This window comes from Barbus barbus (assembly GCF_936440315.1).
Source record: "Barbus barbus genome assembly, chromosome: 16".
In the NCBI taxonomy this organism is placed as follows: domain Eukaryota; kingdom Metazoa; phylum Chordata; class Actinopteri; order Cypriniformes; family Cyprinidae; genus Barbus; species Barbus barbus.
Genome location: NC_136744.1, coordinates 29756479 through 29783290, shown reverse-complemented (window position 1 = coordinate 29783290; position 26812 = coordinate 29756479). Strand labels below are relative to the sequence as shown.

General features: G+C 36.1%; 1 protein-coding gene across 2 annotated transcripts in view; it reads left to right on the top strand.

Moving 5' to 3' along the window:
* The window catches only part of lyst (lysosomal trafficking regulator), a 114910-nt gene extending 88488 nt beyond the window's left edge, over positions 1–26422 (top strand). For both annotated transcript variants that reach the window (XM_079437646.1, XM_079437647.1), the window contains 18 exons: positions 2774–2867; positions 2968–3029; positions 3121–3176; positions 5233–5385; positions 5504–5748; positions 6569–6635; positions 7571–7727; positions 9195–9335; positions 10289–10506; positions 10809–11039; positions 11764–11953; positions 12832–12968; positions 16480–16578; positions 20788–20927; positions 21598–21695; positions 21845–22001; positions 23615–23686; positions 24566–26422. In XM_079437646.1, the coding sequence (XP_079293772.1) occupies positions 2774–2867; positions 2968–3029; positions 3121–3176; positions 5233–5385; positions 5504–5748; positions 6569–6635; positions 7571–7727; positions 9195–9335; positions 10289–10506; positions 10809–11039; positions 11764–11953; positions 12832–12968; positions 16480–16578; positions 20788–20927; positions 21598–21695; positions 21845–22001; positions 23615–23686; positions 24566–24704 (2456 nt within the window). In that variant the 3' untranslated portion in view covers positions 24705–26422. The remainder of the gene's footprint in view (positions 1–2773; positions 2868–2967; positions 3030–3120; positions 3177–5232; positions 5386–5503; positions 5749–6568; positions 6636–7570; positions 7728–9194; positions 9336–10288; positions 10507–10808; positions 11040–11763; positions 11954–12831; positions 12969–16479; positions 16579–20787; positions 20928–21597; positions 21696–21844; positions 22002–23614; positions 23687–24565) is intronic.
* The last annotated feature ends 390 nt before the right edge of the window (positions 26423–26812 follow it).

The following is a 26812-nucleotide window of genomic DNA, read 5'->3' as shown; positions in this document are numbered from 1 at the left end:
CAACACTATTCATGAGATGGATTGCCTGAGGGAAGAAACTGTTCCTGTGTCTGGTCGTTCTGGTGCTCAGAGCTCTGTAGCGTCGACCAGACGGCAACAGTTCAAAGAGGGAGTGTGCTGGATCTGAGGGGTCCAGAGTGATTTTGCCAGCCCTTTTGCTCACTCTGGATAAGTACAGTTCTTGGAGAGTGGGGAGGGTTGTACCAATGATTCACTCAGCAGTCCAGACTATCCTCCGTAGTCTTCTGCGGTCAGATTTGGTAGCTGAGCTGAACCAGACGGGTTGCAGAGGACGGATTCAGTGATGGCAGAGTAGAACTGTTCCAGCAGCTCCTGTGGCAGATTGAACTTCCTCAGCTGGCGAAGGAAATACAACCTCTGCTGGGCCTTTTTAGTCAATGTGAGTGTCCCACTTCAGGTCCTGAGAGATAGTGGTGCCCAGGAACCTGAATGTCTCCACTGTCGTTATGGTGCTGTCCATGATGGTGAGTGGGGGAGTGCAGGGGGTTTCTCCTGAAGTCCACGATCATCTCCACTTTTTTGAGCGTGTTGAGCTCCAGGTTGTTAAGACTGCACCTGTCTCCAGGCCGATCAGTGTGGTGTCGTCTGCAAACTTTAGGAGCTTGACAGAGGGGTCTTTAGATGTGCAGTCGTTAGTGTAGAGGGAGAAGAGCAGTGGGGAGAGAACGCAGCCCTGAGGGTCACCAGTGCTGATTATGCAGGTGCTGGATGAGAATTTTCCCAGCCTCACTAGCTGCTGCCTGTCTGCCAGGAAGCTGTTGATCCACTGACAGATGGAGGTGGGCACGGAGAGCTGAGTTAGTTTGGGCAGGAGGAGGTTTCGAATGATAGTGTTAAAAGCCAAGCTGAAGTCCACAAACAGGATCCTCACGCAAGTCCCTGGTCTGTCTAGATGTTGCAGAACATAATGCAGTCCCATGTTGACTGCATCATCCACAGACCTCTTTGCTCTGTAAGCAAACTGAATAGGATCCAGCAGGGGTCCAGTAATGTCCTTCAGGTGGGCCAGCACCAGTTTTTCAAATGACTTCATGACCACAGATGTTAGAGCCACAGGTCTGTAGTCATTTAGTCCACTAATTTTAGGTTTCTTAAAATTCTTTAGGTTTCAGGTTACTGAACAAGTTGTTCTTTCTTTAAATACATTCAGTTATAGTTTAAATTTTCTTTAGTGATAAAAATCTACCTCAGCTTATGCTTAAAACTGTAGGGAGCCCTTTTACATTATAAGGTTACAGTTAGGCCGAACAACTTAACCCAAACTTAAATTTACTATTTATTTTTAAATAGATGATCAACACTCAACTTCAAAAAAAAAATTGTATGCACATAATGCAGTTTTTAAATGAACTTATAAATAATAAAATTTCTAGGCTATTTGTTAAAATATATTCAATTACACACTAGCTGTCATAGCATGTTTCATAACAGATTAATTTAAACATTAAAACATAAAAATTAAGACTAACAGGTTTAGTAAAATATGAGTATATGGTGTGATTTCACGAAATGCTCCTCTCTAGACTTCATTTCTCTAGTAAACTAACGAGCTGTGGACACTGATGACTTGCTGAGGTAAATTAAATGCTGTGTGACATTTTAATTTCCATGCTGTTTTGTTGATGTCTTTCCGCGGTTGAAACACTGATTGAGCAATTACATGAGGCATGAGATGTTCAGTCATGTTTATTCGCGTTACAACTAGTAGTACAGAGAAAGGAATGATGGCGTTCACTTGCCCTGTGGCGCAAGTCTGTGGCACGTCACGGCTCAGACATGGAAACCGGAGCTGATCGCGGCCGCTAGAGTCAATGCTTGTGTTGGGTTAATACCAGCACGTTTCTGAACCATCCCAGAAGTGGCTCTGCAAGGCGTTTATACAGTGATCTGTCGTGCCACATCAAAGACTGTCAAACGGCATTTATTATTTGAATTTCCTGAAGAAAAAAAAAAACTGTTTTCATTCGGTACGAATATGTGTTCCGTTACACCCCTAGTAAATACGCATATAAGTGAATGGAAGTAAAAGGAAGTCAGTTACTAAGTAAATAAATAAAATTAATGAGTAAATAAGTAAATAAATAAACTATTTTTTTAAAAGTACATTTAATAAGTAATTAAGTAAAATTAATAAGTATATAAGTAAAAAAAAAATACATAAATTACTAAAATAAATAAATTACTGAGTAAATAAGTCAAATAAGAAGAAAATAAAAAGTAAACAAACAAATGAAAAAGTGAAAGTAAATGAAGTGAAAAAAACACACTTTAACACTTTTTTTTTTACTTTTTTACATTTCGAGACGTGATCTGGACGTGTTTTCTAGATGATCAAATGAGTATAACACTGACACAAAAGTACCAAAGCGTGTAATACCATGGTATTTTTTCAAATTGATTGATTGATTGATTGATTGATTTTATTTGACCACTTAAATATAAAAATATGAAAACAGTACTCTGTGTCATATATTAAAATACATAAATAGTCAGGGATGACACAATAAAGCCCAAAGACTTATTTCCATTGTGGTCCCTAAATAAATACATTGGAGTGCTGTTTAATCAGAATAGTATATGAATATGTTAATCGTAACTTGGTGTTGCCATCTGATATCATCACCATGATACCCTCCGCTGTACTGCCTGTGCAGGAAGTGGTTGCTGGAATGATGGAACTTTGCCAGAACTTAGAAACTCTTCCACTTTTGATGCTGCTGTTGGTCTCATGCATGTGGTTTGTCCATCACAGATGCTATCAAGGCTCCTCTGGCCTTCCTGTTTGAGGACAAAACTCACTCCTCCTCATCCATAGTGAAGGACAAGGCTACCAGTGAGCCCATCAGGTACTGATACCGCAAAGCTAGTAGCTAGTCTGTTTTGGAGTCACATTGCAAAATTTCAAATGATTAAAAAACCTAAACAAAATTGTTTCTTTCTATTTAGGTTTACGAGAAAGTGCGTAAGCGTGGCGCCCTCTAGAGAGACGGCAGGAGAGTTGTTGCTGGGTAAGACTCGTCCACCCTCCATAACATGAGTCTTGTGTTGGCTGTTAACCGTCTTCACTGACCGCTAAAATTTTGTTTTACGGGTCTGCAGGAAAATCTGGGATGTACTTTGTGGAGGATAATGTTGCTGAGACACTTGATAACCAAGTAAGTTCTTTTGCTGAACGTTAGGAATATACAGTTCTAAGTAATAGTTAAAATGTATCATTCATTTAACTTGAAAAATCTGAGCTTTAAGTTTTTGTCCATAAAGTTTCAGACAAAACGAAAAAATGCATGTAAAATATTTAATTCTCTGAATTATTCAAAAATTGTTCATATTTTGAAGTATATTTAATTTGTATATTTTATGCTTTCATTTTAGTTTTAGTAATTTTGTTGTGTTTTTGTAACTTTATTATTCATTGTTTTAATGTCTACATAGTTTATTTCGTTTAGTTAAGTACTTCAACTTAAATAAAAATTAGAAATGTAACTTAAAATAAGTGGCAACATAATACAAGTTAGCCTTTTTTATTTTATTTCAGTTAATGTTTGTTTTATTAGTTATTATTTAGTTTTAGTTTATGATAATAACTCTGATCTAAAGCAATATTCATTTTGTTCCAGCAAACATACCTTTTTTTTTTTTAGTTACTCTGAAGTAGGGCTGTAGCTATCAAATATTTTAGTAATCGAGTATTCTACCGAAAATTCCATCGATTAATCAAGTAATCGGATAAGAAGTACTTTTTCTTTGCTAAAGAGCAATACTAAATATATAAAAGAAAATAAGACAGGTCTCTTTAAATTAACAAGTAATTTGTTTCCTCTTTCGACAAATTAACATTGTTATTGCCTGAAATTGCATATATTAATAACTGAAAACTAAACCCATTTAGTGCATTTAATTGCCATATTACATTAAAAATACAAATATAAAAATCAATTTCAAATTACTTTAAAAAAGTAAACATAGTACAACCTAAGACTCGACATAAATGAAAATAATAGTAATAAAAAAAAAAAAAACCTAAACAATGTGCAACTTAACGTTCAAGTTTCAGCCTAACTACAGCTCGGGCATGACATAAGCCTTTACTGTATTCTTAGAAGGCTTTGTGGCTTTTGTAAGAGGCAAAAATTAGTGGACAGGAAGCTAACGTGGAACAAAAACAAGAGTCCATACACATAACATTTCTTAACACATTTTTCAGCAACATGAATTTAAAGTTATGTGGAGAATGAACCCTCTTAAATGTCTCTCTGCATACTGGTGTGTGTGTGTGTGTGTAAATTAAACCGGACTTTTATTTTGACGGGTTGCCGTGAATACCTTTAAATTTCTGTGTGTGTATGATATGACGCTAGTTTTACTCAAATGAAACGGTAAAACGCTCTCAGAGCAGTTCTGGAGATGTTGTTCGTGTGTTTATGTCCTCACTGAGACGGCAGACGCTGAAGTCACCGCGCGCACGTGTGTGTGTGTGTGTGTGGTAAAGGAAAACGCGCGTCTCTGCCATTCATTCATACAGAGATATGATCGCGTAATATGAGTTAATGCTCATCAGATCGCGTAAATCAGTGGGAAATGAATAGAAATGATGATTCTGTGTAAAGAAATATTAAGTAAACATGTATAAAAATATTTAAAAAAGCTGGCAAAGCTATTATTATCAGCGCATGTGAGCAGAGCGTAGCGGAAGAAGCAGATCAGTGAAGGAGATTTAACCAGGGTTGCCCAGTAACGTTACAGCACAGTAGCGCTACTGCAAGCAGGAACAAGTATACTACATAGAAATTTCTTGTCGCCGCGTTATTTGAGCGGACTTGGCATTTCCGGTGAGCATGAGCGTTAAATGAGCAGAATGCACATTCATAGAGCGGAATATTGAACGGAGCGTCACACGGCGCAGTGATGACGGCTGGAGGAGAGTGAAACCTGACCACTGATTTACGCCAAGTAGAACAACGGTGCGGCATATATTTTCGGCGGCCGAAAATTCAGTGCATCCCTAGTAAATGGACTAAACGATTCTTTGAAGCACATAATTTGCCTCGAAGATTTTTTGTATTCGAATTACTCTGGTTACTCAAGGAATCGTTTCAGCCCTACTCTGAAGTTACTCATAACATGATATAAGAGTTTGGTCATACCACCCCTAATAGATATGATGAGGCATATGTGTGTTTTAGAGGTTGATAATGTGTTTTTTCTCACCAGAGTCCTCATGGAGAGACGGAACCAGCCTCCTTCTCCTGGACGTATGAGGAGATAAAGGAGGTTCACAAGCGCTGGTGGCAGCTCAGAGACAATGCTATGGAGATCTTCCTCACCAACGGCAGGACGCTGCTGCTCGCGTTTGATACCACCAAGGTAATTAGCGTTAGCTGCTGAATGATTTATTAAATTCAATAAATTCCTCCTCTCATTCCAATGTCAATTCTGCCCAACTCAAACTTCCTGTTGATCCACTCTCTGGTCTCCATCTCAGTTCCGTGATGACGTCTACCACAACATCCTGACCTCAGAGCTGCCCAACCTGCTGGAGTACGGGAACATCTCTGCCCTCACGCACCTGTGGAGCTCAGGACAGATAACCAACTTCGAGTACCTCACCCACCTCAACAAGCACGCGGGCCGCTCCTTCAACGACCTCATGCAGTATCCCGTCTTCCCCTTCATCCTGCGAGACTACACCAGTGAGACGCTGGACCTGCAGGACACCTCCATTTACAGGCCAGAACCGAAATTATGACTCTATTTGTGTGGTGTTTCTCGGTAATGATAGTCTGATATACCTGATGATTATTAGTTGCATTCTTTTTTTCATTATAAATATTTGATATTTAAATAATACAAAATATTATAAAAACTGATACATATAATATTTTAGATTTTGTTAGATTTTTTAGCACGCATAATTATAATTTTTTTTTAAATATCTAAAATATGATTTAAAAAATTGTAAACACACACATCTATTTATCTGTGTCTGTCTATCTATCTTTCTATACAAATATTTAATTATTTAAAATATCAAATATTATAAAAACAAAACAAAAAAACTAAAGCATATGTTAAAATATTTTAGATTTTGTTTGATATGTTTCATAATATGTGGTAAAAAAAATTAGTGGTTAAACTAGTATATACTTCCATTCTATTTCATAGTTGTGATGATTTGTGCATTTATGAGTGTGAATATAGATTTATATGAAGGTATGAATTAAATTATCATTAGATTTATTATGTTTTTAGAATTATTATTAGATAATTGAATTATTGAATTAGTTACTATACATTTATATATAAATTGTATATAGATATATACAGATATAGAAATAGATGTATACATAAAATAAGTTATAAAATAATTATTACATTTTTTTTAAATTAGTAATAATATTTATAATTATATTTGTTAAAGTAGTAGTTGATCAGAATGGAATTTACATACTTCCATTTGTACTATTTTATTGTAATATAGATATATTAGCATTGCCGTCAGAAAATGGAAATTGACAAAGTGGCACTGAATCTCTTTTTGATGTAACAGGAACCTCAGCAAACCCATCGCGGTGCAGTCTAAAGAGAAGGAAGACCGTTATGTGGACAATTACAGGGTATTGCAGCACTGCAGGTTCTAATTCCTGTTTACACCAGCACCTGTTAACCAATCACACTGTGGCTCTGTTCCAAAACCTCTGAGCTGCCTACGTAGGCAGCATTTTTATATGAGGCGCCACGTAGGATTTAAATCAAACTTTGCTTATCAATACAAACATAAAGCACGTGCATATACACCTATAAATTACTCACATATACATGTATACTATTGGATGTTCAAAATATATATATATGAAATACACGTGCACACTAATATGAAACCCATACCAATACATATTATGTTAGTAATGAATGCATATACACTTATATAATAACTTGCGTATGCATATAAACTTGATGCATGCATACACCTGTAGACACGCGCTTATACATATAAGCTCGATCTATGCATATACACCCACGAAAACACGTGACAAATGAAAAATATGTAATCATAATCTATGACAAAAAAGCTATTATTAGGTTAGTGGATAATTCAGCAGCAAAGGGTATTCTAGAAAAATCTTGAGTGCACAATTTGATTAAATCTAAACATTTAGTGAAATAACATTGTTCAGTGGGGAACAAATAAAAGTGAATCAGTGTAGGACTGAAGCTGGTAAAGTGTTACACATTGCTCTTTGTATTGTTGTGAAATAAACAAGTAAATATATTTATATATAAATACTTTAAAATGTACAGCACAGTAATGGAGGCAGCAACATATGATAGATAGGACAGAAAAGAAAGGCTATTAATAATGTTTCATTGCGCCAAAGTATTATAATACGAAAGGCTCAATACAGAGCCGCACAAAGCTCTTTCATTCTACACCTGCATAACACTCTTTGATTATTTGTATCCATAGTGAATTTCATTACTGCTTTATGAGCTTCCATGTTTGATGTTATGAGGTGTGTGTAAGTGTAAGTAACATTGATTTCCTCCACAGTATCTGGAGGAGGAGTATAAGAAAGGCAAGAGAGAGGATGACCCCATGCCCCCCGTCCTGCCCTATCACTACGGCTCTCACTACTCCAACAGCGGCACCGTCCTGCACTTCCTCGTCCGGCTGCCTCCCTTCACCAAGATGTTTCTGGCCTATCAAGGTCAGTTTGAATTTGAAAAAAGTTAGAGTTTTTCCCTCTGTTTCTCGATTTCCTTCGGTTTTAAATAGCTTTTAAAAGCTCTGTATGCGTTTTCTGTATTCAATTCAAGCAACAACAAATACATTTTATTAACAAAACGAATAAAAATACACCATACTATATGCCTAATATAAAATAACAAATAACTTACAAAATTTAAATACTGTAGATATACAAAACTAAAAATCAGTAACTGAGGAACACATAATTATAAAACGCAGAATGTTTATTAGCAAAATGATTAAGAAAGTTTGGAGGCACGGACTGCTTATACCTTGATGTAAAATAATGGGGGGGAAATCACACAGTTTAAATAAAATATCAAAATCAGCAAATACCGTGGATCCAAATAAATGAGAAACGTTTTGAAACTCTTCTGCCGTCTTATCTGTCTCACCTCACTCTTCTTGTCAGTCAGCTCGACTCACTCTCCTCAGGTGATAAATTAAATCTGATCTGTGATGTTCAGTTGTAATTGTAGTGTCTGTTCTCTAACTGAACTAAATAATTTTTATTACTATTAAAAAAAAATCGAAATGACGGTGAGGAACGGTGCCGCGGTGGGCAAGTGACGTAACCGGTGTTGTGGCGTAACATCACCGCCAGCACCATCTATCTATCGCAGCAAGCCTAATCTCTTTTTGTTCATATAAATATCAGCATCTGCACATTTTTGTTCAATTTGGGCCTCTGCATAAAACTTTGAATTAAAGGGTTTTTTTCCCTTCATATTCTCACTATATCATACTATATAAGCCATAAAAGATCAAATGTGATGCTCCACAAAAATAACTATGCAATTGTTTTAGATTTGAATTGTATTTTGTCGATTAAAATGTCCGTTAAAAAAACAATCAGACTATTATTTCTTATGTCAGGCTTTACAGGGTTAAAAAATTGCAATACTGCTCTATTATTGATATTTTTGATTATTTTGGTACCTTATTACATAATTTTATCATTTTGAATGTATCTTAATTAGTTTGCATAACCAAGAAGACTGAAGCTCTGCAACATGAAATCAAATACTTCAAATCTGATTCAGCCGCGCCTTCATAAAGACTGAATGCATGATGTTTTCTGTTCATAACTCTGTATGAAACGCTTGCTCAGCTGCAGCTCGTTGAGTTTATTCAACATCATAATTAGGATTCTGCATCGCTACTTTTTTAATATTTAACAGCACCTGCGTTTCCTGCGTGTGCAGCTAGGTCTTCAAACATGTCAGTGCGATGCTTTTAAAGGTTGTCATTGAAAAGAGCCTTTCTGAAGTCTCACGCTACATGCATTAGCCTCAGAAAGATGATCAGGCCTTTCATCCAGCCTCTGTATTCGTCTTTCCTTCTTTCTCAGTCTATTTTAAGTTCAGTTGGTTTATCCATATCAGGTTACACAAGAAACTAATGAAAGGTTTTGTGTGTCTTGCAGACCAGAGCTTTGATATTCCTGACCGAACGTTCCACTCCATGAACACCACGTGGCGTCTGTCATCCTACGAGTCCATGACGGATGTCAAAGAGCTCATCCCAGAGTTCTTCTACCTGCCCGAGTTTCTGGTCAACAGAGAAGGTGGCGCTCTTTTGTTACTGGTTTTCTTGGCCTCCTCTTCTAGCATCCAACCTTTCATGATTCCAAATTTTATTTTATTTTTTCTGGACTCTGTTTTAATGGTTAAATGAAATTGTAATAATCAAAAAGCATGCCTATTTACTTCAAATCTTGAATCTTACACAATTTAACAACAATTTATTGAAGGTTTAACAATAATGACATTTTCAGGGCCATATGAAATTCCATTTTATTTTATATTACAAATTGCATAAAAAAAATTCTGGATTCCATTTTGATGGTTAAATAAAATTTCTTAATTAAAAAACATGCTTACACAAAAAGCTAATTTAAACAATTTAACAACAATTTATTAAAAGTTTTACAATTTAGTAAACGTTTTTTTTTTAAAGATTTTTATAGTTAAGAAGCGTTTATAATCAAATAAATTCCACTAAAATGAACTAAATTTAATAATTTCTTATGTTTGTTTTTTATTGGAAATAGCGTATTGTCTGTTTTAATTTTTCTGGATTCACAATTTAATATGAAGTTATTATAAAAAATGGTGGTAATCAAATGAAGGCGTAAAACATTAACAAAATAAGTGCGGCACAACAGAGATTTACTTAAAATTAAAAATGGAAGAAAAATTTTGATATTTTTTTTATTACTTGAAGTATATGCTACTGTACAAAATATATTTCTGTCATAATTTCTTCAAGTTAAACTGAAATTTTATCTTGACTTCTTGTAAAGACCTTTAAGCTTCTTGTATTTGATGTGAAGATAGTTTTTATCAAATGAAATGCTGGTGAGTTTTAGTGCCATAAAAACACTAATAACCTTTAAGTAACCTAGATCTTCAAGATGTAAGCAATGAATATTCATGTAAAACATTAGAATTGAATTATTTGAACACATCTTCCCTCTTCTAATGTTAGCGTTGTATTTCCCACTTTCCCCTCTGGCAGGTTTTGACTTTGGCGTGCGGCAGAACAGCGAGCGGGTGAACCACGTGAATCTGCCACCGTGGGCCAGGAATGACCCGCGACTCTTCATCCTCATCCACAGACAGGCCCTGGAATCGGATCAGGTCTCACAGACGCTCTGCCAGTGGATTGACCTGGTGTTTGGACTCAAGCAAAAGGGCAAAGCTGCAGTCCAGGCCATCAATGTCTTTCATCCTGCAGTACGATTCTTTATGTACAGCTATAGAACACTTAACGCTGATAATTTCTTTACATAAATCAATCGTCTTGAGCACAAACCTTTGAATGGTAGTGTATATATCATAGTGAATTGGTAGTGTGTATATATATATATATATATATATATATATATATATATATATATATATATATTGCATTACTATATGTCTGCCAGAAATGTCTCTAAAACAAAAAATGACATTGATAAACCATAATGGCCACATTCATTAGCTTTAGCCTGTCAACTAGTATGCATCTGATTTTTCCTCTCCCTCCTTTTTAGACTTATTTTGGCATGGATGTATCTGCCGTTGAAGACCCTGTGCAGCGTCGGGCTCTAGAAACTATGATCAAGACGTACGGCCAAACACCCAGACAGCTGTTCAACGCCTCACACATCAGCCGAGCCGGAACCAAACTCCTATCAGAGGCAGAACTGCCCGCAGCCATGGGCCTCCTGGTGCAGCTGGCCTTCAGAGAGAGCCGCGAGCAGCCCAAAGAAATCGTCTACCCGGTACAGCAAACATACAGCGCTGGCATTATTCACATTGACACCAAAAAAATTTATATTTGCTTAAGATGTACTCATTCTCAGGCCATCCAAGATATCGATGAGGTTGTTTCTTCATCAGATTTGGAGAAATGTAGCATTCCATCACTTGCTCAGCAATGGATGCTCTGCAGTGAATGGGTGCCGTCAGAATGAGAGTCCAAACAGCTGATAAAAACATCACAATAATCCACAAGTAATTCACACCACTCCAGTCTATCAGTTAACATCTGGAGAAGACAAAAGCTGAAACAGATCCATCATTAAGATGTTTTTAACTTCAAACTGTTGCTTCTGGACAAAATCTGAGTCCATAATCCGTAATAACTCTTCCTCCAGTGTAAAAGTGGTCTGGTCTGAATCAGGAGAGAAATCCGCACAGATCAAGCAGTGTTTACAAGCCAAAACAGTCCAAAACAGCACTAAACAAAGATGTGGCTGATTTTGATGTGAGAGACAGGAGATTTTTCACACATTGCTGAGCAAGTGAATGGAATGCTACATTTCTCCAAACTGGACAAAGAAACAAACATTTCATTTTTGGGTGAAAATGTTCCTATAAAAAGAGTTTTCTTTATTTTTTGTTTACCTATTTGTTGTTGAAAAGGGTCAGTTCTTCTGAAAGCGAAAGATTTTATTTAAATCCCAGATCATCCAGTTGGTCTTCAATCCCTCTTGTCATTTCTAGAGTCCTCTGCCGTGGATAAAGGGCTTGAAATGGGGCGAGTATGTGGGATCCCCCAGTGCTCCGGACCCCGTGGTCTGTTTCAGTCAACCTCACGGCGAACACTTCGGCTCCCTGCTGGCGCTGCCCACGCGTGCCATCTGCGGCCTCTCACGCAAGTTCTGCCTCATGATGATCTACAGCAAAGAGCAAGGTGAAGGAGAGCACACACAAGAAACTGCTTCATCATGAATAAACATGAAATTATAACCTGATATACCCAGTTTGATTAAAAGTGACAGTAAGGACATTTATAATGTTTCAAAAGATTTGTTTCTGATAAACATTATTCTTTTAAAATTTCTGTTCATTAAAGAATCCTAAAAAATAAAATGTATCACGGTTTCCACAAAAATATGAAGCAGCACTACTGTTTTCAACATTGATAATAATCAGAAATGTTTCTTGATCAAATCAGCATGTTAGAATTATTTCTGAAGGATCATGTGACACTGAAGACTTGAGTAATGATCCTCAAAAATTCAGCAAAAAAATTACATTTTACAATATATTCACGCAGAAAACTGTTTTATTGTAATAATATTTCACAATTTTTACTGTTTTCACTGTATTGATTATGTCAGTAATCAAAATTTACCCCAAAATTTTGAACAGTAGTGTTTATGAATTTTGGATGTGCTCCAGATGTATTTAGTGCATTTTAATTTATTTATCCACAATTATGCATTTATTAGCAGATGTTTTTATTCAAACAGATGTTAATACCAGGTGTAAAATAAAGATTTTTCTGTTTTATTGGGAAAAGCAGCATCCAATGGCCATTATCTGAAAATGAAAATATCGAATGATTAATCCAAACTGCTAATATATCAGCCAATTACTAATCTTGGCTGTGTTTTGGTCCATGACCAGTTTCTAGTGCTTTTATTGCATCTGCCTTTGTCTTATCACAATGATTCGCATGAATGAACACAGTTCCCATAAAACCAGAGGAAATGAGAATGAAGTGAATGTGCTGTCGTTGAAAATCACCTCAAAGTACAGATGCAGTGTTTTCCCCTCGTCTCTCAGGTGTAAGGAGCATGCACAGCACTGACATACAGTGGTCGGCTATTCTGAGCTGGGGTTACACCGACAACATGCTGCGTCTGAAGAGCAAACAGAGCGAGCCGCCCATCAACTTCATCCAGTGCTCACCGCTGCACCAGGTCAGAGCCAGAAACACTGCAAACATACACAGGCTACGCTTGGACAGTTTTCAGATGAATCCGTGTTTGAGACATTTCAGCTTGTACAGCATTTTGTGATGTGGCATTGCACTCATCTGTTACATATAGACGTCCACAGCACCCTCTACTGAATATAATAAAACGTATCTCACAAAAATATATCAGGTTAAATATGTGGTGATGGCGCAGTGGATAAGACACATGCCGTTGGTGTGAGAGACCCGGGTTCGAATCCACTGTGAGACACCAATGTGTCCCTGAGCAAGACACTTAACCCCTAGTTGCTCCAGAGGCGTGCGACCTCTGACATATATAGCAATTGTAAGTCGCTTTGGATAAAAGCGTCAGCTAAATGAATAAATGTAATGTAAATGTAAATATCACCCCAAAATCAAAAGAACAAAACAAGACATATTTTGCCTAATTGTACATTAGTTTTTAATTATGAAAATGTCACAATGCAAAAATCGTAATGGTTCTAAAAACAGACTCTCTGACTGTCTCTCTTTCTTTCTCTCTCTCTATACACTGCCTGGCCAAAATTTGGATTTAAATAAGCAAATACTGAGAGTCTAGGATTGGATCATTATTGCAGTGACTAATATGTTTCTGGCATGTTGTATGTTTTGCAATAATTCTTTTAACCTGAACTAATGCCGTGTGTAGCTTTTTATTTCTTAAACAATCATGTCGGAATATGTACCTATGTTCATATTCCAGGATGACAATGCATTGCAGGGGTAGACAATAAGGGAAATTTGCCACTGGCCCTCCGGGCCAGTGTCTTTTGAAGTTCACTGGCCCAGGTCAACGCGTCGGGTATTGATCCCAATAATCACGAAAAAGAACAGTTTGCTTGAACAACATGAATAACATTTATTTTTTTTAAGGTAGGTTTAGTGCAAAGTGCAGCAAAACTGTGCAAAAACATGAAACAAGTGCAAATAAACCTATTGCATAGGATTCATTCTCCGTAGTCACACAGCAATTCATTATATTATGTTCATACCATAGGTTTCATACACGTTAACTTTTCTCTAACTTACTTGTCTGCATATGTGGGCATTGATCTGCAGAGCTCACAGTAAACCTCTTTTTTTTTCTTGATCGTAGCCCAGCTAGGGGTGGGCGATATGGGAACAATATCATATCACGATTTTTTTTTAGAAATATCACGATTCACGATTTTATCACGATTCTTTGTCATGTTGGTTTTACAAGTTGTCTGAGCATTACAGCCAAACTAGAAAGACAAAGCCTTTCAAGGTAACAAAAAAAAAAAAAAAAGACATGGCAGATATTTAGGCCAAAGTGGGCGAAGATAAAAAATCTTTGTTCATTCTATCTTTCTTATTAAAAAATAAGAACAGAGATACAAATTACAAACACACATAATATACAAATAAAACAAACAGTGCTTTATTTTCAGGTACAATAGGTGTATTTAGCAGAGCATTCAATGAAATTGAATGAACAAATATAAAAATAAAACACTAGATAGACTGATTCCTAAAGCAACTGTATTAAAGTTTTTCAGTCAAGAATAGTGAGTGATTTTTCTCTTTGCGTTTTGTTGTGTTAACATTACATGACTAGTTCCCCCAAAAATAAATATTCTGTCATCTGTCTGTCAATTCTGTCATAATGTTTTATTTTTATACCATCATTTACTCAAGTTGTTTTAAACCTGAATGAGTTTCTTTCTTCTGCTGAACATAAATGCTATTTTGAAGAAGGTGGAAAACCAAACAGTTGCTGGTCCTCAGTGACTTCCATAGGATTGTTCTTTCTATCAAAGTCAATGTAGACCAGCAACTGTTTGGTTACCCTCATTCTTCAAAATATCTTCTTTTGGGTTCAGCACAAGAAATGAATAGAGGTTTGGGACAACATGTGAGTGAGTAAATGATGACAGAAATAAAATTTTAGGGTGAACTATCCCTTTAATGACAGTCGACAGCACGTTTAGTGTCCTGTCCCTTTAAGAGCTGCACGCATCTAATATACAGTACAGGCACGCATCCGTTTCTCTCTTAACTATTTACTTTCATTTTAGAGATAACCAACTCAGTCTGTATGTAAACCTTGTGTGTTTTGACAGTATTAGCGCAAAAGATAAGTTAGTTAGTAATCAGGCGCTGTTAGACAGGCTTTTTAGTGCGCGTGCTTCAGGTGTATGCGATCAGAAAAAGCGCACGTCAGACCAGCGCGCGAATTAAACATTTAACCAGCAAGGCTTGTGTGCAAATAATGTACTTTTGCGATCGCGAATAAGTGCAGTGTCCTGTCTGAGTAACTCTACTGCTGTATGTCGTGTTGTACAGTACATAGAGACGGAGGCGTCAGAACTGTATTTGACATAATGTGTGCTGTAGCACGATACTACCATATTTCTTCAAAAGCAGATCGTGGAGACATTTTTATCGTCCACCCCTAAGCCCAGCCAATTCCAGCGGTCTCGCCACTGGGGCTGAAACTTTCTCTGCCTTTTCTTTTCGTATTCCCTTTCGCTTTCCCTCAATTCCTCTGGTGATTTTCTCTTCCTTGCCTTCTCTTTTTTACCCGGCGTTTGGCCGGGTGATGTGGGTTTCAGAAACATGTAGCCTAGCTTAATAGTAGCTATAGGTAGGTGCTGAGCAGCAGTGTGCAGTTTGCGCGCGTAACCGCGGGAGCGAGCAAGGCGGTGCAGACGGAGCGTAAGGCTGTCGGGATCACGTAACGTGTTAGCGGTGGTTACCGAGACGATTTAACAGAAATCAAAACACAGAACCACAGGTAATTAATGTGAAATTAGACTTTTTTTTTAATCGAGGCATTATTTTTACTGGCCCCACCGGGCTAGTGGTTGGAGCGATCTGGTGGCCCTGACGGTTTTAAAAGTACGTCCGGGCCACCGGGCCAATTATATTGTCGACCCCAGCATTGGACCCAGTTTTTGAAGTAGTGGTTCAGTGAGCACGAGGAATCATTTTCACACATGATGTTTCCTGAGCTTAACCTAGGGGTGGGCGATATGACCAAAATCTTATATCACAAATAACTCATTTTATATCACTATAACGATATATATCACTATATAGTTATTTTATTTTTTATATGTAATTCAAATCTTTGATACCATAGGATTTTCATAATCCTTGTCACCAATGTCAATATCAAACTAATACAAGCCTTAAAAAGAGACCCAAAAAGAAAAGCTCTATACTGAAGATAAATAAACAGTGATGAAATAAGGATAAGAAACTGATTGCAAGCAATAGGACAATAAACTACAATAAACAAGAAACGCTACATACATTGTGTAAATTAATTAGTCTTCACTGTGTTAATGATAGATAGATAGATGCAAGTGCTATGACTTGTCATATATTATATAGCATATTATTGCTCTTTTGTCGGTTTTAATTGCTTCTATTGTTATTATCTGTAAGTCACTTTGGATAAAAGCGTCTGCTAAACGACTAAATGTAAATCTCTGCTCTCTCCTCAGGTAACTAGTTGCGCCTGGGTGCCGGACAGTTGTCAGCTGTTTACAGGCAGTAAGTGTGGAGTCATAACCGCCTACAGCAACCGTTTCACCACCACGATGGTATGTAACCATGGCAACATGCCCCCCTCTTCCCCCACCCACGCGGCCGCCCACGTCCATTATCACTCCCTGTAGAGCGCCTACACACACACACACACACAGTGTTTGTAGTGGCCTTGTTAGTTATCTCCCTGTTGCCCTAGAAACACATTTCCTGCGGCCCACAGGTGGGCTGAAGTCTGGGCGTCAGACGGCTCTTTCAAACGCTCTCTCATTGATAACGCAGGTGCCGTTCTGCTTCTCACGTTTGTTTAAATGAATCTTTCTGACATCAGGAGTATTTCAGTTCTGTCATCATTCATGTATGTTGTCTTCATGTCATCCGTGGAATGCAAAGGAAGATATTCTGAAGACTGTTCACACTGCTCTTTTTCAAGACCAAAGGCTGTCAGAATCACCATAAAAATTATGAAACATTTTCATTTTTGAGTTAACTCTTACATTCTACATACAGTAGACTTAAACAGGTATAGAAGCAGAAAAGACTTCAACGTTAAAATGATCAGGAACTCTTTTTTTTTTTTTTTTTTTACCCCATAATTACCCCATAAATTGTGCAAAAAGAAAGTGAATGCTGTTTTATGAGCATTATTTTTCATTACAGTAATGCACAGAATGATCGTTTTATATAAATAATTATATATTTTAATATATTTTGAAATATTATTTAATTTAAAGTGCAATCAAACAATATCACAATTAGTGTCAAGATTTGTATTGATTATTTTTGTTGAGTTTTTATTAATACTTTGAATTTAATTTTACTCTTTTGGTAATTTTGTTGCGTTTTTGTCTTTAATATTAATTATTATAATTTTTTTAATATTTAAATATATTTAGTTTTTATTCATTTTATTTCTATTGTAGTTATTACATTTACAAGTACAGTATATTACAAGTTAAACTAAATGAAAATGAGATGTTGCCTTGGCAACTAGCAAAAAATAAAATGAGGTATTCTGAGGAGTGTTCATTACTATAATATGGTGCATTACTATAATGCACAAAATTATCATTTTAAATATATTTTAATGCATTGATATTATTTAATTTCAAGTGAATCAATACCAATAGTATCACAATTATTGATAGTGCAATTGATATTTTTGTTTTAATATATGTTTTAATTAGTTGATTTAATTAAATTAGTAAATTTTTTAGTTTATATATATATATATATATATATATATATATATATATATATATTAGGGCTGCACAATTAATACAATTTCTAATTACGATTATGGATGCCACGATTGCATAATCGTTCAAAGCCGCGATTACAAAAATAAATAAACAGTGAAAAATGCCCACTTGCATTATTCTGTGTGCTTAAGAGGTGTTTGCAGCGCGGGGTTTAACAAACTCAAACACACTGGATAAAAGACATTCTGTCTAGCTGATAGTCGTTGTCACTCTGTTGTGCATGATAGATATGTTAAATGCCAAACATGTCAAAAGCGGAACAAAATAGCGGTACTCGTTTGAACTGCGCCACACACAGACCTTTTATCCGCTCGCCTCAAAAGAAAACAGCGCAGCGCGAGCTTAGAGCGAATGTGTTTCTTACCGTGACCAGTCTCGATCACGTGCTAAACAACGCGCTAAACACTTCAACTGTTTCCTTATACCAGCAGAATCAACTTTAAACACTTATTGTCTTATTAATAATCACTGTATACAGGTCTGCTTTTATTTGTGTACACTCACAATGAAAACAAAACAGATTTTATATCTATAACATGTAAGAAGCACTTGAGTTCAGCGCAGAGTTCTCCAGAACAAATCACGTCTCTTTAATTTAAACTAGTTTAAAGCCAAATAAATCGGAGCTGTTATTCTCATCAACACTGATGCAGAAACAGGTCAACAACATAGAGCCCTGCACGGGCCTCAAATTTAGGCCCTAGCCCAGCCCACGTCCGACAGCTTATCAGAATTTCCGACCCGAGCCCTTTTTTTCCTCCTTCTCCTAAAACAGTTTATACTACTGTTTCGGCTATTAAAATAGTTCAGTTTTGTGTGTAATGGCAAAATTATTATTTCGTTTTGTTTTTTTATTAAGTAAATTTAGAAAAACGTTTGGAGCATTTTTGTTCGTTAAATAGCCTAATAAGTTTTTGGGTTTTTTAAGTAACGACCAAGCGGCCAGCGGCATGAGCTGATCATAGCCTATGTTTGATAAATTTAGCCTTTATCATCACGACTTGCCTAAAATAAAATCTATAGATATACTAAAACAGTTCAAGCATATAACAATGTTTAAACATTAAACCTGCGCTATAATAATAATGTGCGCTAGCCTATATCTGAGTTTGTGCGGAGAGTGGAAGCTAAAGCGCGCTCTGCAGGACATGGAGGCACCAGCTTTGGATTTTTTTCAGTGGAAACAAATTAAAATGGCCTACGCCGTCTAATGAGGAGACGGCGAGTCAGGATCAGCAGCTTCATCCTTGCGACACAGACTCAGAAAACATTAGTTTATTAGTAAATAATTAAAATATCGCCTTACTATTTCCCGCAGACACATTCATGGTTATGTTTGCTGGGGTTTTGCAGCAAGCTTTAGTCTATTGCGTGCATTTGAACGCAGAACTATTCGGCTGCGCTGAAGTCACTTGCGCACGCTACTGCTGCGGGACACTAAACACCATCGAGCTGCTCTCAGTCCCACGATATTTGAATTATTTACGGTGGCAGAAAAGTAGGATATTCAAAATGAGTATTATTATATTATTAATATACTATATACACGGTCTCCTGTTGTTTCCACCAGCGCGGCGATTTTTTTCATCACTAATCGATAGATGTCTACAATATAAAAATAAGGAGAAACCCAAAACAGGCCCGATGCCCGGCCCGCCTCTGAACTATGACGTGGAAATTGGCCCGAAGCCCGGCCCTAGAGGCGTAAAAAAGTCTGGGCCCGTCGGGCCCGTGCCGAAATGCAGGTCTCTACAACAACGATCCAGTTAGAAGACGTTTCAATCCACAAATCACCCACATTTACCATAGTTTTACTGTAGTAACACTAACGGTAACAATGGTACGGTGGCAGAAAAGTAGGATATTCAAATTGAGTATTATTATATTATTAATATACTAAATATGTTAAAGGAGTAATATAATTACATTATTTTGTTAATTATTCTATCAGTTGATGTGGATTTGTAATTGACTGAATGTCTTTAGGCATTTTACTGTTTTTCAATGCAAACACCATAGAAACCTATAGTTAGGCTACTTTTGTACCATGGTAATGAGGTGCTGTACTTTTGGTTATGTATAAAAGATGAGGCTGTTACAGTTTTCACAATGGTACTGTCAAATATACATCTGCATCCCAACTCAAGCTCCTGTTCTAATGTGCATTTCTATGAGACAAAACTTTGAAACGATATATTACATGTTCAGTGCTACCAAATCAGGTGCTGGTGCCACTGCTCTCCAATGTTAGTCTGGAGCCCTGATAATATTAATTGTACAGTAAAATGTTACTGTAATTTGAAATTTCGTCTGTTTAACTGTAAATGAAATATATAGCTTTAGTAGACCATTTTTTCTTTTAGTTTTAGTGTAACATTATTATACCATGCATAATTTTACCTTTTTTTTGTTTAAAGGATAAACCAAACCAATGTATAGTTGACATTTGAGGCTCAGTGCTATAGAAAAGCAATAAAAGTTCAGGAAGAGTGTTTTCAGCCTTTTTTTAAATGTATATTTTGTATAAAAAATATGACATGCAGCTTCAAACAATGACATAAATCTGTTAAAAATAATCATTATTAATAATCGCAATTACAATCTCAAGGGAATAATCGACAATTAAGATTTTTGTCATAATCGTGCAGCCCTAAAAAAAATATATATTTAATTAAATTAGTATTTTTTTTAGTTATATTTAGAAAAATATCTTTTTCAAGACCAGAAGCTGTCAAAATCACCCTAGAAGTGTTGAATGTTCATTTTGGGGTGATTTAACCCTTAGCTGCACTCTCCGTACTGCCATGTGCTGGTTTGTTTACTCTGGACCATAAAAGCAGATCAGAATCATCTGTTAAACCGGTCTTTTAGCTCACTTCTGCTTATTGAGGCCATTATCCGTTCTCTAATGAGGCCATTAGCAAAACCCTTACCCTTTAGATCTGCGTGTTATTACAGTCAATCTCCATCGAGACGTGTGATGAAGTCTGTTTATCCCTTCAGCCGACAGAGATGGAGGTGGAGACGCAGGTTCACCTGTACGGCCACACGGCAGAGGTCACGGGTCTGTTCGTCTGTAAACCCTACAGCATCCTCATCAGTGTCAGTCGAGACGGGACCTGCATCCTGTGGGACCTCAACAGGTCTGTGCTTCTGGCATCACTGGAGTCATTTCATATATTTATGCCTTTAACAGACACTTTTATTCAAAGCAACTTACAAAAGAGGAACAAAGGCAATTTATCCAACAATATTTTTAATAAACAATGCCAGGTTAATTAGACAACTAGGATGCATATTAAGATATATTACAGGAGTATAGATACAGACAAGACATTAAAGTTGGCTTGAATTAAAAAAATAAAAGTACCGTGAACAAATTTGGTGCAGAAACTATTTTTGCTCAGATTTTGCTAGTAAATTTCAGAAAGAATTATTGAATTAAACCTGAAATTTTTAAGTAGGAAAACAGAAATAGTATTTTCCTGTAAAACGTGCTCTTGTAATCTAATTTACACTTTCAGAAAATATTTTTATAGTGTAGATGACATTAAAATTTGTATAAAGAAAAGGCCTATTTTTGCCCATTTTGCCCTCAAATTCTCATTACTGTGATGCGTAAAGTTATGTCACGCTCCATTTCTTTGTAATTATTTATGAAACTAGTGACTTATGATTTGAAAGTTGTTTCAAAATAAATGCTACACCACTTTTTTCAGTGTATTTAAAGTACTTTTACATCATAGTAGCAGTAAATCAGTTTAATACAGTATTTTCTTTGAGAAAATGAAGATTGTGTTTTTTGTGTGTTAGGTTGTGTTACGTACAGAGTCTCACGGGTCATAAGAGTCCAGTGAACGCAGTGTCAGCCAGTGAGACGACAGGAGATATCGCCACAGTGTGTGATTCTGGTGAGTTGTGTTTCCATGTATAAATGGTTGTTTTATCTTTATTAAGTTTTCTGTTACAGTGTAAACCAGCTGCTAAAGTTGGTGAAATAATAGTGCAACTGTTTGTATAGAATAAATGTAATCATTTCATGTTCTCTTCGTGTGTGCAGTGGGTGGAGGAAGTGATCTGAGGCTGTGGACGATCAACGGAGATTTGATTGGTCACGTTCACTGTCGAGAGATCATCTGTTCGGTGGCGTTCTCCAATCAACCGGAGGGAGTGTCGGTCAACGTGATCGCTGGCGGACTGGAGAACGGTGTGGTCAGGTAAACATGAAGCCACAAACTCTACACTGTTTAGGAAAAAATAGTGATTTACTGATGAACTTATGCTTTAATTTAAAAAAAACAATATTTGTTTGATTATTTTTCTTGTAGTAACTTTGGAAACAAGGTTGAATAGTTGAGTTTGACAAAGCATAACAACTACACAAATGCACAACTATTTGTGTAAAGATTAAATGCATATAGAAAAAACAGTGGTTACAAATAAAGTAGAGAGAGATTTTTTTAACTCTATTTATATATACAGGGCTCGACATTAACGCTTGTCCGTTTGTCCGGGACAAGTAAATGTTTTGGTCGGGCAAGTGAAAGAGAAATTTACTTGACTTGAAAAAGTCAATACCAAAAACAATAATAACTGCCTTTATTTATGATATAGCCTTTGTTATAGGGGTGTTATTATATATATCGTTTGCGATCATTTCGTTGTTTTATCGAGTGTACTGCAAGAATCAAAACACCCAGAGTGCACGCATACATTACGTAAAGTCGTCTAGGTTAGACTAGCTCGCGTGCGAGTGCGTTCTTTCACTGCATGATTCAGTATTACCATGCATGAAGAATGATCAGAAAATTCAAGATATGGGAGAAGAAAAGGTATATATTTAAATAATTTCATATAATTTCACACGAAGATCGAGCGCCGTTTTTCTTTTTTGCTCCAAAAACCATCATGATTACAAATGTGATTTTATAACAGTTCAATAAACAAGAAGTTAACATTAAGAGACTTGCGTTTTAGACACCATATTTCCTGTTTTTGCTCTGTTTCACCAACAAAAATAATTCCAAACACAGCCACAGCACTGTTCTGCATCTCTGAACAACAACAGTGCTTCGTTCCTGAAAGAATCAACCGTTTAAATGATTCGGTTCAGTCGCAATGAATCACTTCTTAACAGTGACTTGATGCCACCTACTGGTGGTTTTAATTTCACATTTACAGTATTTTTAATTTTTTTTTAATAATTTCAAATATCAGTTTTCATCGTTTATGAATCAAAACATTATTTATTCATGTGTAACTGCAGATTAAAACATTCCATGTCCTTCAGAGCTGCATTAAACAGTATATATCTGTTCCACTTCAGATGCAGCTTCTGTGTTTCCTCTGCACTGCAAAGATGAATTTTGTTGATACTGATTTCATTTGTTTGGTAACAGCCTAAATGTCTTATTTTACTAATTGTCTGATTAAAACTGAAGTTTGAAAATTCATATATAAAGAAGTAAATATTAGCATTTAATTGTTAAGTTTAAAATAAAATAATTGTATTTGTAATTAATACTCCCTTTTTATTTTAAAATACAACACTTTTATCACACTTAATTATTTTTTTCATTATTTTATTTTAAAAAAAAAATTTTTATTTAAAAATCTAACTAAATAAACTAAATGTGTTAAATAATTATATTTATAACTTAATTTTTTTTTTTTAATTCTCTCTCCGGGCAAGTAACTTTTATACTTGGACAAGTAAATGACAAATGTAAAGATGAGAATGCTTAATGTCAAGCCCTGATATATATATATATATATTAAGAAGATTCTCATTAGTGCTTTCCGACCTTTATTCTGGATCATCATATTTCAGGTTGTGGAGCACATGGGACCTGAAGCCAGTCAGAGAGATCACCTTCCCAAAATCCAACAGGCCTATCATAAGGTACACACTTTAACCTCTTATATGACATCACACAGATTTATTCTGATTTATTCTGATATCTGCATTAGAGAAGTTACAAGCACCACCAGTCAAAAGTTTGGAATACTTGTGAATTTTTACTGTTTTTGAAAGAAGTCTCTTCTGCTTACCAAGGCTGCATTTCTTTAAACAAAAAAACAGCAAAAATTGTGAAATATTATTACAGTATAAAATAACTGACTTTTATTGTAATATGTTAAAATGCAATTGCTGTGATGCAGCGCTGAATTTTCAGCATCATTACTCATCATTACTCACATGATCCTTCAGAAATCTTCATATTTTTATGTAAAATAAAATATATTTGTAAAAACCATGATTACACAACCATTCAAAAGTTTGGGGTTAAAAAAAAAACTTTTAAAAAATAAATAAATACTTCAATTAATACAATACCATTAAATTGATCAAAAGTGACAGTAAAGACATTTTTAATGTTCCAAAATATTTATTTTTCAAATAAATGCTCTTCTTTTGAACTTTTTATTAATCAAAGAGTCCTGAAAAATAAAATGTATCAGTTTCCACATAAAAATTAAGCAGTTTTCAACATTGATAATAATCAGAAATGTTTCTTGATCAAATCAGCATGTTAGAATGATTTCTGAAGATCATGTGACACTGAAGACTGGAGTAATGATGCTGAAAATACAGCTGCAGATCACAGAAATAAATTACATTTTAACAGACATGTATACTTATTTTAAAATGTAATATTACACATTTTTACTGTGTTTTTGATTGAATAATTGCAGCCTTGATGAGCAGAAGAGACTTAAATCTTAATGGTAGTGTAAGTGTCACGTGGTTAATGATGTTTTCTTCTGTATCTTCTCTCAGTCTGACATTCTCATGTGACGGTCATCACCTCTACACGGCTAACAGCGAGGGCACGGTGATCGCGTGGTGTCGTCGAGACCAGCAGCGCTTGAAGCTGCCCATGTTTTACTCGTTCCTCAGCAGCTACGCTGCAGGCTGACCCTGTGTCACGCCGGCCCGTTACCCACACCGGACGGACGCTGAGAGCGACCCCGCCGACCCAGGAAGAGGAGGAGCCAGCATGCACAAAGCCCCGCCCCCTGAATCACCATAGGAACGGTTGGCACTTAATGATACTCCATAAAGAGCAGCGACTCGTGCGGCAGAGCGAACGCAAGCCTTTCCCCGCATCATTTCTCCTCGTCTGTTTTGACTGATTCATGTAGCATTCATGTTGTTTGATTTTGAAAGCTGCTACAATCTGGTCCGCCCAGACCAAACGTTTGAAGGCCTTTTCCTTCTTTTTGTCCCTCGTCTCACCCACCCGTTGCTATCCTGAGAATAGAAATCCCGCTTTCGAAGCCAAACCAGACTGCAGTCATCTGAACACTACCGTCCGTCTGCGCTCCTGCAGAAGCTGCATTCATGATCCATGCGGCAGCTTTTAAGCGGGAAGTTTAAAAACTTGTGCATGAGTGACATGCAGCGGCGTAATGAATGTGTGCACGCAATGCCTTCTTAAACTTCATCCCTCATTGACAGACTGCTGAAATATTTACTCTATATTTACATAAACAAGGATGAAAGCCACAATCTCAACGTCTGGTTCTTGTTCTTCATTATAAAATGCACTTGTGACTATTGGGACAATCTTCTGAATGTCAAAGGTGGTCGTTTGTCACTCGTCAATCACCGACTGCTAATATTTATCCTGTGCTTTTCCATCTGACTTTGTTTGACAGACACAAACGTCCCAGTTACCACATCATAGTTCATTAAAACCATGTTCTGCTTTCCTATTTTCTGTTCTAGTTTTAGATGTTGCATGATCACTTATTGAACATATTGAACACATGAACATTATTTAACAATATAAGCTTTAGTCGGATCTACCTCTAGGCGCCTCTTTTACAAATAAAAGGCAAATAAAATTAGAAATACTTCTGGTTACAATAAAAAACAACCTGTTAATTGTACAAAGACCACACTATATCCCTAAAAAACTACAATTCCCTGTCAGTACAAAAGGTTCAGATGCTCTTGAAGTCTTAAGTGTTGACAGCCTTAAATGTGGAGGGAGAATAATTGAATTTGAGTCCACCATCTAAACATGATCCAGAATGTTGTTTGCTTGTTTCCTGTTCTGTATTTGCTGTTAGCACGAGTCTTACATTACAACTAATATAATTATCCAGAAAGGGAACGCTTTTACCTTTTCCCCCGTTAGTACTTTGTTTTTCATTATTTTCAGGAATATCTACCGTATGTATCATTTCAACCCTCAAATGAAGTTTTTCAGTCAGTGTGAATCCAGAAAGACAGTCGACTAGTTTGGGAGAATCATCTGGTGTTTTCAGAGCCTTATGTTTGTTTTTGAATCTATTTTCCATGCTTGCATCACATTTATCTCTTAATTATCGTGCACAGTATTGTCATGTTTGCGTTCCCTCAGAAAGAGATTGATGTTACTGTCAGATTGTTTGACATGACTATCACGAAAAGGCTTATTGTTATCGTTCTGTTGAATTAACAGTGGTTTGTGTCATTTAAGATTGATATGTTCACCAAGGCCTGGCTGGGACTTTTTTTTTTTTTGTATTTATAAAATGTAATAAAGTGTCACCTATATATAATATAAATATAAATATTCAAGAAATTTTGATTTGGTTTGTTGCACTTGTTTCTTCTGTACAGTATTAAAAATAGCTTCCAAATGTTTTTTTGTTTAGTTTTTTCTGCAGGGATTTCATAGAAGAATCTTTTAGTGAACCATTTTTCTTAATATGAAGAACACTTTACTTAAAGAACCCTTTTTTTCTGTGGATATCTTCCTCAGTATTTCATTTTTCTAATTCAAATATCTAAACATTTTTAAATCAAGATACATTTAATTGAGATGCAAAATGAACGAAGTATTGTTTTATAAACTGAGTTGCCAATGGAGTATGTGTTTTTCTGAGCCCATTGGCAGATATTTGTTCTTTTAATTATAAACACTTCATTTTGATGGATTTCCGATGAAGATATCTGTATGAAGTCATATTTTCAAACTCTGAAGTGTTGCTAATAGAACTCGTTTACATTTAAAGAACATGACATACGGTGTTG